Below are 15,543 nucleotides of genomic sequence, written 5' to 3'. Positions count from 1 at the left end.
GGTTGATTGTATGTTGGTATGTCATTGTACCTGTGTCCTATCAGGTGGATGATTATGGGACCCAGCAGCCCATTGCCCTGCTGAAGCTGCTGTTGGACCGAGGAGGCATGTATGACAGAGGGAAGGAGCTGAACTACAAAGTTCTGAAGGACCTAGGCTTCATCGCAGCCATGGGCAAGGCAGGAGGTGGGAGGAACGAGGTGGACACCCGCTTCATATCCCTCTTTAGTGTCTTCAACATCCCCTTCCCAGACGAGGACTCCCTCCATCTTATCTACTCCTCCATCCTCAAGGGACACACCGGGGTGAGACGCACTATTACACATTTTAAGATGCAGCTCTTACCACCAAAAACAGCATTACCACACATTAATTATTGTATGAAATGACTTGATTGAACTCTAACCATTTAAACCGTAGCCGTTTGAGGAGTGCATCCAGACGATGTGTGACAAGCTGACTATCTGCACTCTGGAGCTGTACAAGAACATCATCAAAGACCTGCCGCCCACACCATCCAAGTTCCACTACATCTTCAACCTCAGGGACCTGTCCAGAGTCTACAACGGTCTGGTCCTCACTAACGCTGAGAGGTCTTAAACATTACCCTCTGTTGAATCTAAATAACATGTGTTAAGAAGATGTTGCTAACACCTAGAAGCTCATGTTAAGTGTTGTGTCATGTTTAGTCTCTGAACGTTTCTCTTCTGTAGGTTTCTAACGGTCACCCAGTTTGTGCGTGTGTGGAGGAACGAGTGCCTGAGGGTGTTCCATGACAGGCTCATCAATGAAATAGACAAAGCCCTGGTACGTTCATCTGCATGGTTCTGTTCTGCTTAATCATGAAAAATGTATTAATCCCTTTACAGTAACTTCCTCTTACTATATTGTACATTGTACTTGTTTTCCATTCTCATCTGTCCCCTGTCTTGTTATCTCAGGTCCAGGACCATATAAAGAACCTGATAGATGAGCACTTTAAGTCAGACTTGGAGTCAGCCATGAGGGACCCCATCCTGTTTGGTGACTACAGAACTGCCCTCAACGAGTCTGAGCCACGCGTCTATGAGGACATACAGGACTATGATGCTTCCAAAGCCTTGTTCCAGGTACTCAGAAGTTGGGATGATGACATTCAAACGTGTCTGATTTTTACATTTATAATTGCCCCTTGTCACCTGTACTAGGCAAAATTAAATGGCACCCTTTTTTCAATATGTTCAAAATATCACAACTTTACTTGTTTGCCCAGTCTCAAGCCTTTGTCTTGTTGCTGACCTGCCCCTGTCACTGCTCTGTAGGAGATCCTGGAGGAGTACAATGAGAACAAGACCAAGATGAAACTGGTTCTGTTTGACGACGCCCTGGAGCACCTGACAAGAGTGCACCGCATCATCAGGATGGACCGCGGCCACGCCCTGCTGGTGGGGGTTGGCGGCTCCGGGAAGCAGTCCCTTACCAAGCTTGCCGCATTCACCGCAGGCTGCGAGGTCAGCCAGACACATCCTCTGCGTCCCAACTGGCACCCTATTCCCTATATAATGCACTACTTTTGCTCTGGACAAAAGTAGTACACTATATAGGGAATAGAGTGCCAATTGAGACACATCCATCATCTGCTACTGCTCATATGGGAGGAGGCCTTTAAAGAGACACCAGAAAGATACCTTCTTATATGGACTGTTGTTTGCCTCTTCAGGTGTTTGAGATTACACTGAGCAGAGGCTACTCAGAGACCAACCTCCGTGAGGACCTGAAGATCCTGTATCTGAAGCTGGGCATTGAGGACAAGAAGACAGTTTTCCTCTTCACTGATGCCCACGTGGCTGAGGAGGGCTTCCTTGAACTCATCAACAATATGCTCACCTCAGGTAAACACTTGAGCATACACCAGCTCCCACACATTGTGTGCATCCGAAATGTCACCCTATTCCCTAGATAATGCACTACTTTGGACTAGATTCTGCAGTCTGACTAACCCTCTGTGTGTGCAGGCATGGTCCCTGCTCTGTTCCCAGATGATGAGAAAGAGATGGTGCTGAACCAGCTCCGTGATGAGGCCATAAAGATGGGCTCTGGCCCGTCCAAGGAGAGCGTGTGGCAGTACTTTGTCAACAAGAGTGCCAACAACCTGCACATTGTCCTGGGAATGTCCCCTGTGGGAGACACCCTGAGGACACGCTGCAGAAACTTCCCAGGTACACAACCCTTCACTACCGTTCACTTGGCATTGTCTACTGTCTGAAGAGTTTATGTAATTGGTCCTTGTCTCATTTATGTCACAGGGCTGGTGAACAACACTGGTATTGACTGGTTCCTGCCCTGGCCTCCTCAGGCTCTGCATGCTGTGGCTCAGTCTTTCCTGGGTATGGAATCACAGATTCACACTTCCACCACCACTGCAATGTACTAAAATTATACAATCGATACATTTATCACTGACTCTGATTAGGGTGTTTATATAAGCTTTATAGTGGTGCAACTGAACCCATCAATGTCATGCCACAGGTGAGAGTCCGATGATCCCCGAGAGGCACTCGGCAGCCGTAATTGCTCACGTGTGTATGGTGCACGGCTCGGTGGGTGACTACAGCAAGATGTTCCTGCAGAAGCTCAGACGCAGCAACTATGTCACCCCTAAGAACTACCTGGACTTCATCAGCACCTACGCCAACCTCCTGGAGGACAAGGACCAATACATCCTGGGTAACAGGAAGCACAGAGTGGGAGAAATATCAAAGGGCCTTGGTTTCCCTGCTACTGCTGTGCTGTATTGCAGTGGTATTTGTGTTTTTTTTTGTGTGTGTGCCTGCGTGTGTGAGAGATTGTAAAGTTGTCTCCCTCTGTCCCTCGCGTGGTGTCCCAGCTCAGTGTAAGCGTCTGGAGGGTGGTCTGGATAAGCTGGAGGAGGCCAGTGTGCAGCTGGCTGAGCTCAACATCAAGCTGGCAGAGCAAAAGGTGGTTCTAGCAGAGAAATCCTCCGCCTGTGAGATCCTACTGCAGGAGATCGCCACCAACACCACCGTGGGTCAGTGCAGTCAACACAGCATTAGACTGAGTTCCAAATGTAACCCTTTCCATATACCCTATTCCCTATTTAGTGCATTACTTATGACCAGGGCTCATACGGTAATGCACTATATAGGGAATCTGGTGCCATTTGGGAAGAGCCTTTAGACACGTTCGCTGTACCCATACCATGCTAATCATAGCCCACAGGGCAGCACAAGTAAACACAACTCTCCTTCTTGTGTAGCTGAGGAGAAGAAGAAGCTGGCGGAGGACAAAGCCAAGGAGATCGAGGAGCAGAACAAGGTTATTGCTGTGGAGAAGAGGGATGCCGAGAGCTCATTGGCTGAGGCCCTGCCTGCTCTCGAGGCAGCCCGCATCGCCCTGCAGAGCCTGGACAAGTCTGACGTCACTGAGATCAGGTGCCCCTTCCTACCTTCCCCCCTCTGTGCTCCACTGCACCCACCTGGTTGGTTTTGTGTCCCACAAGTTAAACAGAGGTTGCATCACAAATGGCACCCTATTCACTATATAGTGCACTACTTTTGACTCTGCACTATATAGGGAATAGAGTGTAATTTGGGAGGCACCCATAATGTAGTGGTTACACTCATCAGACAGTCTGGGCCAGGAGTCAGCAGTCTGGTCCTGATGGAGTGTCACGTTGTCATCTGGCCCCTTCCCCGGCCCTTGGCTCCCTGGAAAATAGGAAAATGTTGTCATAGGAAAATTACAAATGGTGATTTTGGGAAATGTCTTATGTTGATTAATGGAACAAGTTACTCAGTGGCTTTAAAGCTTACACAGAGCAGACCTCCAGGAGCAGGACTGAACTGAACACACTTGGTCCAGACCACTAACCTCATAGATAGAGAAGGCAGCTTTGGTTAGACACAAATCAATAAAAACATATAACAATAAAACACAAATCAAATACGTCATTCCCACACTTCAAAAACATTCACTGGGAATATGTTTTGAGTTTTTAATCCATCTGTTGAAGGAGGATGTAAGTATGAACCTAGTGTGACCTATGCTTTTTTCCGTGATCCTTATCCTAATTCATGGAAAACTCGATTTCAACACTCCAAAGAAAATACAGTGCCTTCAGAAAGTATTCACACCCCTTGACTTTTTACACATTTTGTTGTTACAAGGAGGGATTCAAATGGATTTAATTATAATTTTTACACAAAATACTCAATGTCAAAAATTCTAAGATTTGTAATTTTAAAAAAAATAAGAAAAATAAAACACTATATATCTTGATGACACTAATATTATACAGTTGAAGTTTACATACACTTAGGTTGGAGTCATTAAAACTCGTTTTTCAAATACTCCACAAATTTCTTGTTAACAAAGTATAGTTTTGGCAAGTCATTTAGGACATCTACTTTGTGTATGACACAAGTAATTTTTCCAAAAATTATTTACAGACAGATTATTTCACTTATAATTCACGGTATCACAATTCCAGTGGGTCAGAAGTTTACATACACTAAGTTGACTGTGCCTTCAAACAGCTTGGAAAATTCCAGAAAATGATGTCATGGCTTTAGAAGCTTTTGATAGGCTAATTGACATCATTTGAGTCAATTGGAGGTGTACCTGTGGATGTAATTCAAGTTATACCTTCAAACTCAGTGCCTCTTTCTTGACGTCATGGGTAAATCAAAAGAAATCAGCCAAGATCTCAGAAAGATAATTGTAGACCTCAACCAGTCAGTCTGGTTCATCCTTGGGAGCAATTTCCAAATGCCTGGAGGTACCACGTTCATCTGTACAAACAATAGTACGCAAGTATAAAAAACATGGGACCACGCAGCCATCATACTGCTCAGGAAGGAGACGCGTTCTGTCTCCTAGAGATGAACGTACTTTGATGCGAAAGAGCAAATCAATCCCAGAACAACAGCAAAGGACCTTGTGAAGATGCAGGAGGAAACCGGTACAAAAGTATCTATATCCACAGTAAAACAAGTTCTATATCGACATAACCTGCTTTGCTGCAGGAGGGAATGGTGCACTTCACAAAATAGATGGCATTATGAGGGAGGAAAATGATGTGGATATATTAAAGCAACATCTCAAGACATCAGTTAAAGTTTGGTCGCAAATGGGTCTTCCAAATGGACAATGACCCCAAGCATACTTCCAAAGTTGTGGCAAAATGGCTTAAGGACAACAAAATCAAGGTATTGGAGTGGCCATCACAAAGCCCTGACCTCAATCCTGTAGAAAATGTGTGGGCAGAAATGAAAAAGCGTGTGCGAGCAAGGGGGCCTACAAACCTAACTCAATCACACCAGCTCTGTCAGGAGGAATGGGCCAAAATTCACCCAACTTATTGTGAGAAGCTTGTGGATGGTTACCCTAAACGTTTAACCCAAGTTAAACAATTTAAAGGCAATGCTACCAAATATTAATTGCGTGTTTGTAAACTTCTGACCCACTGGGAATGTGATGAAAGAAATAAAAGCAGAAATAAATCATTCTCTCTACTATTATTCTGACATTTCACATTCTTAAAATAAAGTGGTGATCCTAACTGACCTAAAACAGGGAATATTTACTAGGATTAAATGTCAGTAATTGTGAAAAACTGAGTTGAAATGTATTTGGCTAAGGTGTACGTAAACTTCAGACTTCAACTGTATCTTGATGTTAGAATCACCTTTGGCAGCAATTACAGCTATGAGTCTTTCTGGGTAAGTCTCAAAGATCTTTGCACACCTGGATTGTACAATATTGTCACATTATTATTTAAAACATTTGTCAAGCTCTGTCAAGTTGATTGATCCTTACTAGACAGCCATTTTCAAGTCTTAACATAGATTTTTGAGCCAATTTAGGTCAAAACTGTAACTAGACCACTCAGGAGCATTTAATGTTGTCTTGGTAAGCAACTCCAGTGTATATTTTGCCTGGTGTTTTAGGTTATTGTCCTGCTGAAGGTGAATTTGTCTCCCAGTATCTGTTGGAAAGTAGACTGAACCAGTTTTCCTTTAGAATTTTGCTTAGCTAGCTCTAATCTGTTTATTTTTATCCTAAAAAACGTCCTAGTCCTTGCCGATGACAAGCATACCCATAACATGATGCAGCCACCATCATGCGTGAAAATATGAAGAGTGGTACTCAGTGTTGTGTTGGATTTGCGCCTAACATAACGCCACATTTTTTGCAGTTTTACTTTAGTGTCTTGTTGCGAACAGGATGCATGTTTTGGAATACTTTTATTCTGTACAGGCTTCCTTCTTTTCACACTGTCATTTAGGATCGTATTGTGGAGTAACTACAATATTGTTGATCCATCCTCAGTTTTCTCCGATCACAGCCATTAAAATCTGTAACTGTTTTAAAGTCACCATTGCCTCATGGTGAAATCTCTGAGCGGTTTTCTTTCCTCTCCTGCAACTGAGTTAGGAAGGACGCTTGTATCTTTGTAGTGACTGGGTGTATTGATACACCATCCAAATTGTAATTAATAACATCACCATGCTCAAAGGGATATTCAATGTCTGCTTTTTTTAATATTTACCATCTACCAATAGGTGCCCTTCTTTGCGAGGCATTGGAAAACCTCCCTGGTCTTTGTGGTTGAATCTGTGTTTGAAATTCACTGCTTGACTGAGGGACCTTACAGATAATTGTATGTGTGAGGTACAGAGATGAGGTAGTCATTCAGAAATCATGTTAAACACATTTGAACTCCTGAACCTATTTAGGCTTGCCATAACAAAGGGGTTGAATGCTTATTGACTCGAGACATTTCTGCTTTTCATTTTTTATTCATTTGTAAACATTTCTAAAAACTTAACTCCACTTTGACATTATGGGGTTTTGTGTGTAGGCCAGTGACACAAAATCTCAATTTAATATTTTTTTTAATTCAGGCTGTTAATACTTTCTGAAGACACTGTAAATCCTGTTTTATAGATCTTGCTGTGCTGTGTTGAGACACTGTATATTTCCTCCTTGGAGAGGTGTAGGATTTGCCAATGGATAGAAACAAAACAAATATTTTTCCCGCTTGACTCCTTTAAAGCAGCAATTTGTACTTGGTCAAACTGCCATGTCCATTTGTGATATTACAACAACAAATAAGTTATTTCAGACAACGAACACAGTTTTTTTCCCCTCAGACATCATTACATGCGTGATTCTTTTCTAAATTACCATGATGCCAGATGTTCCTCTCCTCTTTTTCATCAACAAAAGAAAATAATAACCAAGGCGCTACGTCATACAGTGGTGCTGTTTCACCTTATGCGGATTCCAGCTTTAACAAAAGTTGTTGCCCTAGAGCTCCATTCATGTTCATTGATTATTTTTTTCCTGTGCCTGTCTCTTTGGTTGTGCTTCTGTCCACTCATCTGGCGCGTCAACCCTTGCAGATCATTTGCCAAGCCGCCCAAACAGGTGCAGGTGGTGTGTGAGTGCATCCTGGTGATGCGAGGCCAGAAGGAGATCAGCTGGAAGTCAGCCAAGAGCATGATGTCAGAGGGCAACTTCCTGCGTGCATTGATGGAGATGGACTGTGATGCCATCAACCCCAGCCAGGTCAAGACTGTCAGAGGTAGGTAGGCCACTTCTGTTCTGTGGTTTTCACGCCGAAACAGTACAACAATAGGTCTAACTTTATCCGTAATGCAACTTTAATATGCAGTATGAGCCCTCAAATAGCAAATACATGGAAACAGGTAACTGTCGAAATAAAGGAAACACCATCATAAAGTGTCTTAATAGAGTGTTGTGCCACCATGAGCCGCCAGAACAGCTTCATTGCTCCTTGGCGTAAATTCTTCAAGTGTCTGGAACTCTGTTGGAGGGATGCGACACCATTGTTCCACAGAAATCATTTGGTGTTTGTGGTGGAGGCGCAGCTCCAGAATCTCCCATAAGTGTTCAATTGGGTTGAGATCTGGTGAGGGGTGACTGAGACATGCACACACACTTTAAATCCACTATGTTCCTTTGAGACCCCTGTGGCTTCTTCTAGCCATGGTAGCCAAACTCATGGGCAACTGGGCATATGTATAAATGACCCTAAGCATGATGGGATGTTAATTGCGTAGTTAACTCAGGAACCACACCTGTGTGGAAACACCTGATTTCAATATACTTTGTAAGCCTCATTTACTCAAGTGTTTTCTTTATTTTGGCAGTTACCTGTATATGTTCACTCTATTGCCCTGTGTTTCCCCTGGCCAGGCTTCTTGAAGAACCTGAACACCAGCTTTGAGGAGATGCAGGCCATCAGTAAGGCTGGCTCTGGGATGCTCAAGTTTGTGGAGGCTGTCATGGGCTACTGTGACGTCGCTAGGGAGATCAAGCCCAAGAGAGAGAAGGTAACGTGATCCAGGCAAATGTGATAGAGATAGTATAAACAGTGTAAATGACTTTGATTGGCACAGGGGAAGTGTCATAGTCATAAATCTCTTTTGTTTATGTTATAGGCATAACACTATCCAGCACATGGCCCATGCCAGTTAAATGGCACCAGCCTTTAAGAATGAGCAGTGTTGTGTTAGTGGCGTTTCAACCCCCCTGGCTGTCTGTTGCAGGTGGCGCGCCTAGAGAAGAACTTCTTCCAGAGCAAGCGTGAGCTGGAGCGTATTCAGAACGAGCTGGGGACCATCCAGAGGGAGCTGGGGGCGCTGGGGGACAAGTACAGTGCTGCCATGGGGGAGAAGCAGCTGCTGCAGGAGGAGGCTGAGGTCATGGAGAGGAGGCTGATCGCTGCTGACAAACTCATCTCAGGCCTGGGCTCGGAGAATGAGCGGTGAGGACAGCACGGTGGAGTGCATATACACACACACTCAGCATGACTTACAGCCAGTTGAAGGCTGTGGACCGTATTTGAATCAACATTGTTTCCATGTCATTTCACCCAACTTTTAACCTAAATCCAATGACATGGTCAAATGTTTTGTTGAATTCACATTAGTTGACAACTCAACCAAATGTAAACCAAAACTAGACGTTGAAATTACGTCTGCCCTACCATCTCTGTATCTGTCTCTTCCTCCTCTTCTCGTCTTCTTCTCCTTCTTCCTCTTCCCAGATGGACAGATGACCTGGAGGAGTTGAAACAGCGTCGTGTGCGTCTCCTAGGCGACTGCCTGATCTGTGCTGCGTTCCTGAGCTACGAGGGGGCATTCAGCTGGGACTTCAGGAATGAGATGGTGTTTGACGTGTGGGAAAAGGATGTGTTGGAGAGAGGCATCCCTCTCAGCCAGCCCTTCAGAGTGGAGAGCCTACTGACCGACGAGGTGGAGATCAGCAGGTCAGAGACTACGTGTGTGTTGGTGTGTGTGCGTACATGCATTCATACTTGCATTTGTGAGTGCGTTTTTTAAAAGCGTGTGTTTCCATCCCTGTGTGAGCGGAAGAGAGGGAGTAAAGGTGTCTGTGTTGTAGATGGGGGTCAGAGGGCCTTCCTCCAGATGAGCTGTCAGTCCAGAATGGGATTCTAACCACCAGGGCCAGCCGCTTCCCCATGTGTATTGACCCCCAACAGCAAGCCCTCAACTGGATCAAAAAGAAGGAGGAGAAGTTCAACCTTAAGGTACGGCTAACTTTATCAGCTGACTTCACAGGATCTAACTATTATTCTTTTACATCTGCATTTACTGGATGTTATTCTTATACTGTATGTGATTGACCTCTTCCATAGATCTCTTCATTCAACGACCCAGACTTCTTGAAGCAGCTGGAGATGGCAATCAAGTATGGCTTTCCCTTCCTGTTCCAAGACGTGGATGAGTACATTGACCCTGTGATCGACAACGTCCTGGAGAAGAACGTGAAAGGAGCCGAGGGCCGGCAGGTTATAACGCTGGGGGACAAAGAGGTGGACTACGACCCCAACTTCAAACTCTACCTCAACACCAAACTGTCCAACCCTAAGTACTCTCCCTCTGTGTTTGGAAAGGCCATGGTCATCAACTACACTGGTGAGACGTCTCTGTATGTCAGCACGCCTGTGTTTACACTGTATGTGGTGTGAGTGTGTGGGGTAACAGTTTGTGTGCCTGTGTGCGTGTGTGTGTCTCTCTCAGTGACGCTGAAGGGTCTGGAGGACCAGCTGCTGAGTGTGATCGTGGGCTTTGAACGTAAGGAGCTGGAGGAGCAGCGGGAGAGACTGATCCAGGAGACCAGTGAGAACAAGAAGCTGCTGAAAGACCTGGAGGACTCTCTGCTGAGGGAGCTAGCCACCTCCACAGGCAACATGCTGGATAACGTGGAGCTGGTCCACACTCTGGAGGAGACTAAGTCCAAGGCCAGCGAGGTTTGTCTGGAGACAGGATACACTCACTCTCAAGGGGAAGACATCAGAGAGCATGAGGCCTGGGCTCTCTTAATGCTTTGTCTGTGTTCTCTGATGTAACTCCCTAGGTGTTTGAGAAGCTGAAGCTGGCAGAGAAGACATCAACAGACATTGATAAGCTGCGAGATGGCTACCGTCCCGCTGCCAAGCGTGGTGCCATCCTGTTCTTTGTGCTGGCGGAGATGGCCCTGGTGAACAGCATGTACCAGTACTCTCTGGCCTCCTATCTGGAGGTTTTTGACTTCTCCCTGCGCAAGTCCCTGCCTGACTCCATCCTGCCCAAGAGGCTGAAGAATATCATGGACACCCTGACATACAATGTCTACAACTATGGATGCACAGGTGAGGTGACAGGGTGTTCAGGAATGGTCCAACTTGGACTATTGTGGGAACAGTTATGTGATAGCTGGGATTGATCTGAAACTGTGTGTGTGTGTGACTCAGGTCTGTTTGAGAGACACAAGCTGCTGTTTTCCTTCAATTTGACAATAAAGATTGGGCAGCCAGAGGGGAGGGCTCCCCAGGAGGAGCTGGACTTCTTCCTCAAGGGTGAGAGACATATGATGTCATCTACCATACACTCACATAAACACAGCACACCAACTTGGAGACCCATAACTCACATACACTTTTTTTCCTCTCTGTGCTCCCCAATCCAGGCAACCTGTCCCTGGAGATGAGCAAGAGGAAGAAGCCGTGTCACTGGCTTCCAGGCCAGGGCTGGGAGGACATCATACGACTGGCTGAGCTCTTCCCTGCTGAGTTTGGCTCCCTACCAGATGACGTGGAGAAGAACCTGCCAGAGTGGAAGACTGTGAGTAACACCATCCAATCTTGTGACCTAGTGATGCACTGAATATGTTCCTATGTCCTCTCTAGAATGGTTCATTGTTAACCCTCCTCTCTGTTGTCATCTCAGTGGTATGACCTGGATGGGCCAGAGCAGGCTCCCTTCCCCATGAAGTATAAAGACAACCTGACTGCCTTCCAGAAGCTGCTGTTGCTGCGCTGCTTCCGCCTGGACAGAGTCTACCGGGCTGTCACTGACTATGTCACCATCACCATGGGAGAGAAGTAATAGACCGTTCTCCTACTTGTAAACAAACCTGAACTCCTATTGCTTTGATCCAAAATATCTTGACTTGTGGAGATGAGACTTTAGTGTTTCTCCCTATTCACTTTCTACTGTCTATCCTGGCCCCCCTCCCTCTCAGGTATGTGCAGCCCCCTGTGATCAGTTTCGAGGCCATCTATGAGCAGAGTTCACCCAACTCCCCCATCGTGTTCATTCTGAGCCCCGGTTCCGACCCAGCCAGTGACCTCATGAAGCTTGCTGAGAGGTCTGGCTTTGGGGGCAGCAGGCTCAAGTTTCTGGCCATGGGACAAGGTCAGGAGAAGGTAGCAGGCAACACTCATTAATCACAGCAATAGAGCTTCCAATGTTACAATTTATTTTGTATTTTTTTATTGAACCTTTATTTAATTAGGCAAGTCAGTTAATTAAGAACAAATTCTTATTTACAACGACCAACAAAAGGCAAAAGGCCTCCTGTGGGGGCTGGGATAAGAGAAAAATATATAGGACAAAACACACATCACAACAAGAGAGACACCACAACATAAAGAGAGTGGTCTAAGGCACTGCATCTCAGTACAAGAGGCGTCACTACAGTCCCTGGTTCAAATCCAGGCTGTATCTGGCCGTGATTAGGAGTCCCATAGGGCGGCGCACGATTGGTCCAGCGTCATCTGGGTTTGGCAGGGGTAGGCCGCCATTGTAAATAAGAATTTGTTCTTGGGCCTCCCGGGTGGCGCAGTGGTTAAGGGCGCTGTACTGAAACCAAGGTTTCCAGGTGCACGGTGTTTCCTCCGACACATTGGTGCGGCTAGCTTCCGGGTTGGATGGGTTGTGTATCGCATGACTTTCAACCTTCGTCTCTCCCGAGACCCTATGGGAGTTGTAGCGATGAGACAAGATAGTAGCTACTAACAATTGCATACCACAAAATTGGGGAGAAAAAGGGGTGAAATTCAATACAAAAACAAAACAACAACAAAAATTGTTCTTAACTGATTTGCCTAGTTAAATAAAGGTTGAAATAAAAATTATAAATGGATGAGAGAGCTTCCTACTGCATGAGCTATGTTGTTGATGTAAATTGAGAAGAGCGTGGGGCCTAGGATCGAGCCATGGGGTACTCCCTTGGTGACAGGCAGTGGCTGAGACAGCAGATGTTCTGACTTCATACACTGCACTCTTTGAGAGAGGTAGTTAGCAAACCAGGCCAAATACCCCTCAGAGACACCAATACTCCTAAGCCGGCCCGCAAGAATGGAATGGTCTACCGTGTCAAAAGCTTTGGCCAAGTCAATAAAAATAGCAGCACAACATTGCTTAGAATCAAGGGCAATTGAGACATCATTTAGGACATTTAAGGTTGCAGTGACACATCTATAACCTGAGCGGAAACCAGATTGCATACCACATGTACTTTTGGTGCACATTCAACCACAAAGCTAATTGGAATGTTGTTAGTATGATACAGTATTGTTGTTGTGTGCTGTAGGTGGCGCTGCAGCTGCTGGAAACGGCGGTATCTCGGGGCCAGTGGCTGATGCTGCAGAACTGCCACCTGCTGGTGAAGTGGCTGAAGGACCTAGAGAAGTCCCTGGAGAGGATCACCAAGGCCCACCCTGACTTCAGACTGTGGCTCACCACTGATCCCATCAAAGACTTTCCCATCGGCATCCTACAGAAGTCTCTCAAGGTGAGGAAGAGCTCTAACTTAGTCAAACAGGCCTGCTACCTACAGCAGCTAACACAGACTGTTGCCTACTGCAGCTAACTGTATACAATGTGACTTAGTTTTATGATAAAGTGTCTGTCTATCTCTGATTCACTCTTCCAACACCATACAGTCTCCCCAGCCCGATTCGTTCACCTAATCACAGCAAAACTGAGCCATTGAGGATTGAAGCGAATTGACTTTAGGACCTGATCTCTGTTTCTCTGTTCGTCCAGGTGGTGACGGAGCCTCCCAACGGGCTGAAGCTGAACATGAGGGCAACCTTCTTTAAGATCGCCCACGAGACTCTGATGGGCTGCCCCCACCCGGCCTACCGCAGCCTGGTCTACGTGCTGTCCTTCTTCCACGCTGTGGTGCAGGAGAGACGCAAGTACGGCAAGATCGGCTGGAACGTGTCCTACGACTTTAACGAGTCTGACTTCCAGGTGAGTGGGAAAATGGCTGTTTTTAACAGCATCCACAGGACTGATTACATTTACTTCATAGTAATTTCATTTTGCTGATCAGTTTAAATGTCATGTCTGTAACTCCAGTCTTTGTGTGCGCTGATGTGGATGTTCTCTGTTGACCAGGTGTGCATGGAGATCCTGGACACCTACCTGACCAAAGCTCACACTCAGGGAGATGCTAAGATCCCCTGGGGAAGTCTCAAGTATCTCATAGGAGAGGTCAGGCTCACCTATTCATACATCACATTGACTTAACAATGATAGTACAGAATCCTATTAGTATAATAGCCTTGCACTAATGGCTTCCATTTGTTTGTGTGTGTGCGTGTGTGCGTGCGTGTGTGCGTGCGTGTTTACGCTCCCTCTCTCAGGTAATGTATGGAGGCAGGTGTATAGACAGCTTTGACCGCAGGATCTTGACGGTCTACATGGATGAGTACCTGGGAGACTTCATCTTTGACACCTTCCAGCCCTTTCACTTCTTCCACAACAAGGACGTGGACTACAAGATCCCTCCTGACGGGCCCAAGGAAAATTATGTTGGTCAGTGGATGTAGTTCATCACTGGTCTGATATACAGACTTCAAATGTAGCTTTTTACATACGATTTCTACTGCACTGCCATTGTTGTTATTAACTTGTAGTTGTCATCCATCTTCTCTGATTGACTTGCTATGTATCACAGGGGAGATTGAGACCTTGCCCCTGGCCAACACTCCAGAGGTGTTTGGTTTGCACCCCAATGCTGAGATTGGATACTACACACAGGCAGCCCGCGACATGTGGACCCACCTGATAGATCTGCAGCCGCAGACTGGTAACAGAAACCTCACACACACACATACACACAGACTGAGCATAATCTGCCCTCCTCACCTTTCTGTCGGGTCCTCAGGTGAGTCTGGTGGAGGCATCAGCAGGGATGAGTACATCAGCAACGTGGCCCGGGACATCCAGAACAAGCTGCCCCAGGTGTTTGACCTGGACGTGATCCGTAAGAAGTTTGGCCTGGAGATCTCCCCCACCTCCGTGGTGCTGCTGCAGGAGCTGGAGCGCTTCAACAAGCTCATTGTCAGGATTGGACGCTCTCTGGCTGAGTTGCAGAGGGTGAGAGAGGGGGAGAAGACAGGCAGGGACAGTGAGGGGTATAGAAAGAGGAAGAACTACAGGGACAGATTGTCATGGGGCCTTCTTTTGTATCTACATAAAACAGTATAATTATCTTTAGAATGTTTGATGTTGTCTATTGCATATTTACTAAAGGAACCAGGTGAGATACCTATAGTACCTATAGTTTGGTATGGGGATGTGAACTAACAAATGTGTCTGTGCCCGTAGGCTCTGGCTGGTGAGGTGGGCATGAGTAGTGAGCTGGATGAGGTGGCACGCGCCCTCTTCAACGGCATGATCCCTGCTATCTGGAGGAAGCTGGCACCTGATACCCTCAAGTCCCTGGGCAACTGGATGATCCACTTCAAGAGGCGTTACGACCAGTACAACTCCTGGGTGAACATCCTGCGCTCTAATACAGTTATTCTCTGAGACATATCGTACACATCTCCCAGAAGATTGGTTTAGTTTATAAGGATCCCCATTAGCTGTTGCTCATGCAGATATGTTATTCAAGGTCACACTTTCTTGGTATCAAAGTATCCATGATGTATAGTACATATAAATGTAAATACAGTATGTACATGTATGTATGTAGTGGTTGTGTAGTTATGTTTTATTTTGATGGTTCTTCCTTCCAGGTGGATAAAGGGGAGCCCAATGTGATGTGGTTGTCAGGGCTGCAGATCCCAGAGTCCTACCTAACTGCTCTGGTTCAGGCCACATGCAGAAGGAACGGCTGGCCGCTTGACCGCTCCACACTCTACACACAGGTCACTCAGTACACCACTGAGGAGGAGGTCAACGAGAGGCCTGGACAGGGTGAGAGTCCTCT

The 15,543-nt window shown here is 46.1% G+C and overlaps 1 protein-coding gene across 1 annotated transcript in view; it reads left to right on the top strand.

The window, feature by feature from the left end:
- Positions 1 to 15,543, top strand: part of dnah10 (dynein axonemal heavy chain 10) — a 55,088-nt gene that overhangs the window by 36,054 nt on the left and 3,491 nt on the right. The window contains exons 47-77 of the mRNA XM_042320630.1: positions 45 to 305; positions 421 to 593; positions 714 to 807; positions 942 to 1,109; positions 1,302 to 1,490; positions 1,700 to 1,871; positions 1,995 to 2,198; positions 2,286 to 2,366; positions 2,509 to 2,706; positions 2,867 to 3,028; positions 3,257 to 3,431; positions 7,407 to 7,588; positions 8,224 to 8,360; positions 8,577 to 8,794; positions 9,077 to 9,298; positions 9,433 to 9,580; positions 9,689 to 9,968; positions 10,074 to 10,303; positions 10,411 to 10,684; positions 10,787 to 10,891; positions 11,002 to 11,156; positions 11,262 to 11,416; positions 11,557 to 11,740; positions 12,910 to 13,110; positions 13,365 to 13,574; positions 13,722 to 13,817; positions 13,970 to 14,141; positions 14,284 to 14,415; positions 14,494 to 14,705; positions 14,937 to 15,104; positions 15,350 to 15,530. Coding sequence (XP_042176564.1) covers positions 45 to 305; positions 421 to 593; positions 714 to 807; positions 942 to 1,109; positions 1,302 to 1,490; positions 1,700 to 1,871; positions 1,995 to 2,198; positions 2,286 to 2,366; positions 2,509 to 2,706; positions 2,867 to 3,028; positions 3,257 to 3,431; positions 7,407 to 7,588; positions 8,224 to 8,360; positions 8,577 to 8,794; positions 9,077 to 9,298; positions 9,433 to 9,580; positions 9,689 to 9,968; positions 10,074 to 10,303; positions 10,411 to 10,684; positions 10,787 to 10,891; positions 11,002 to 11,156; positions 11,262 to 11,416; positions 11,557 to 11,740; positions 12,910 to 13,110; positions 13,365 to 13,574; positions 13,722 to 13,817; positions 13,970 to 14,141; positions 14,284 to 14,415; positions 14,494 to 14,705; positions 14,937 to 15,104; positions 15,350 to 15,530 — 5,539 coding nt within the window. The remainder of the gene's footprint in view (positions 1 to 44; positions 306 to 420; positions 594 to 713; positions 808 to 941; positions 1,110 to 1,301; positions 1,491 to 1,699; positions 1,872 to 1,994; positions 2,199 to 2,285; positions 2,367 to 2,508; positions 2,707 to 2,866; positions 3,029 to 3,256; positions 3,432 to 7,406; positions 7,589 to 8,223; positions 8,361 to 8,576; positions 8,795 to 9,076; positions 9,299 to 9,432; positions 9,581 to 9,688; positions 9,969 to 10,073; positions 10,304 to 10,410; positions 10,685 to 10,786; positions 10,892 to 11,001; positions 11,157 to 11,261; positions 11,417 to 11,556; positions 11,741 to 12,909; positions 13,111 to 13,364; positions 13,575 to 13,721; positions 13,818 to 13,969; positions 14,142 to 14,283; positions 14,416 to 14,493; positions 14,706 to 14,936; positions 15,105 to 15,349; positions 15,531 to 15,543) is intronic.

The sequence above is a fragment of the Oncorhynchus tshawytscha genome, linkage group LG04 (genome assembly GCF_018296145.1).
Source record: "Oncorhynchus tshawytscha isolate Ot180627B linkage group LG04, Otsh_v2.0, whole genome shotgun sequence".
NCBI lineage: Eukaryota > Metazoa > Chordata > Actinopteri > Salmoniformes > Salmonidae > Oncorhynchus > Oncorhynchus tshawytscha.
The sequence above is the reverse complement of the archived record's forward strand: the minus strand, read 5'-3'. Positions and strand labels throughout refer to the sequence as shown.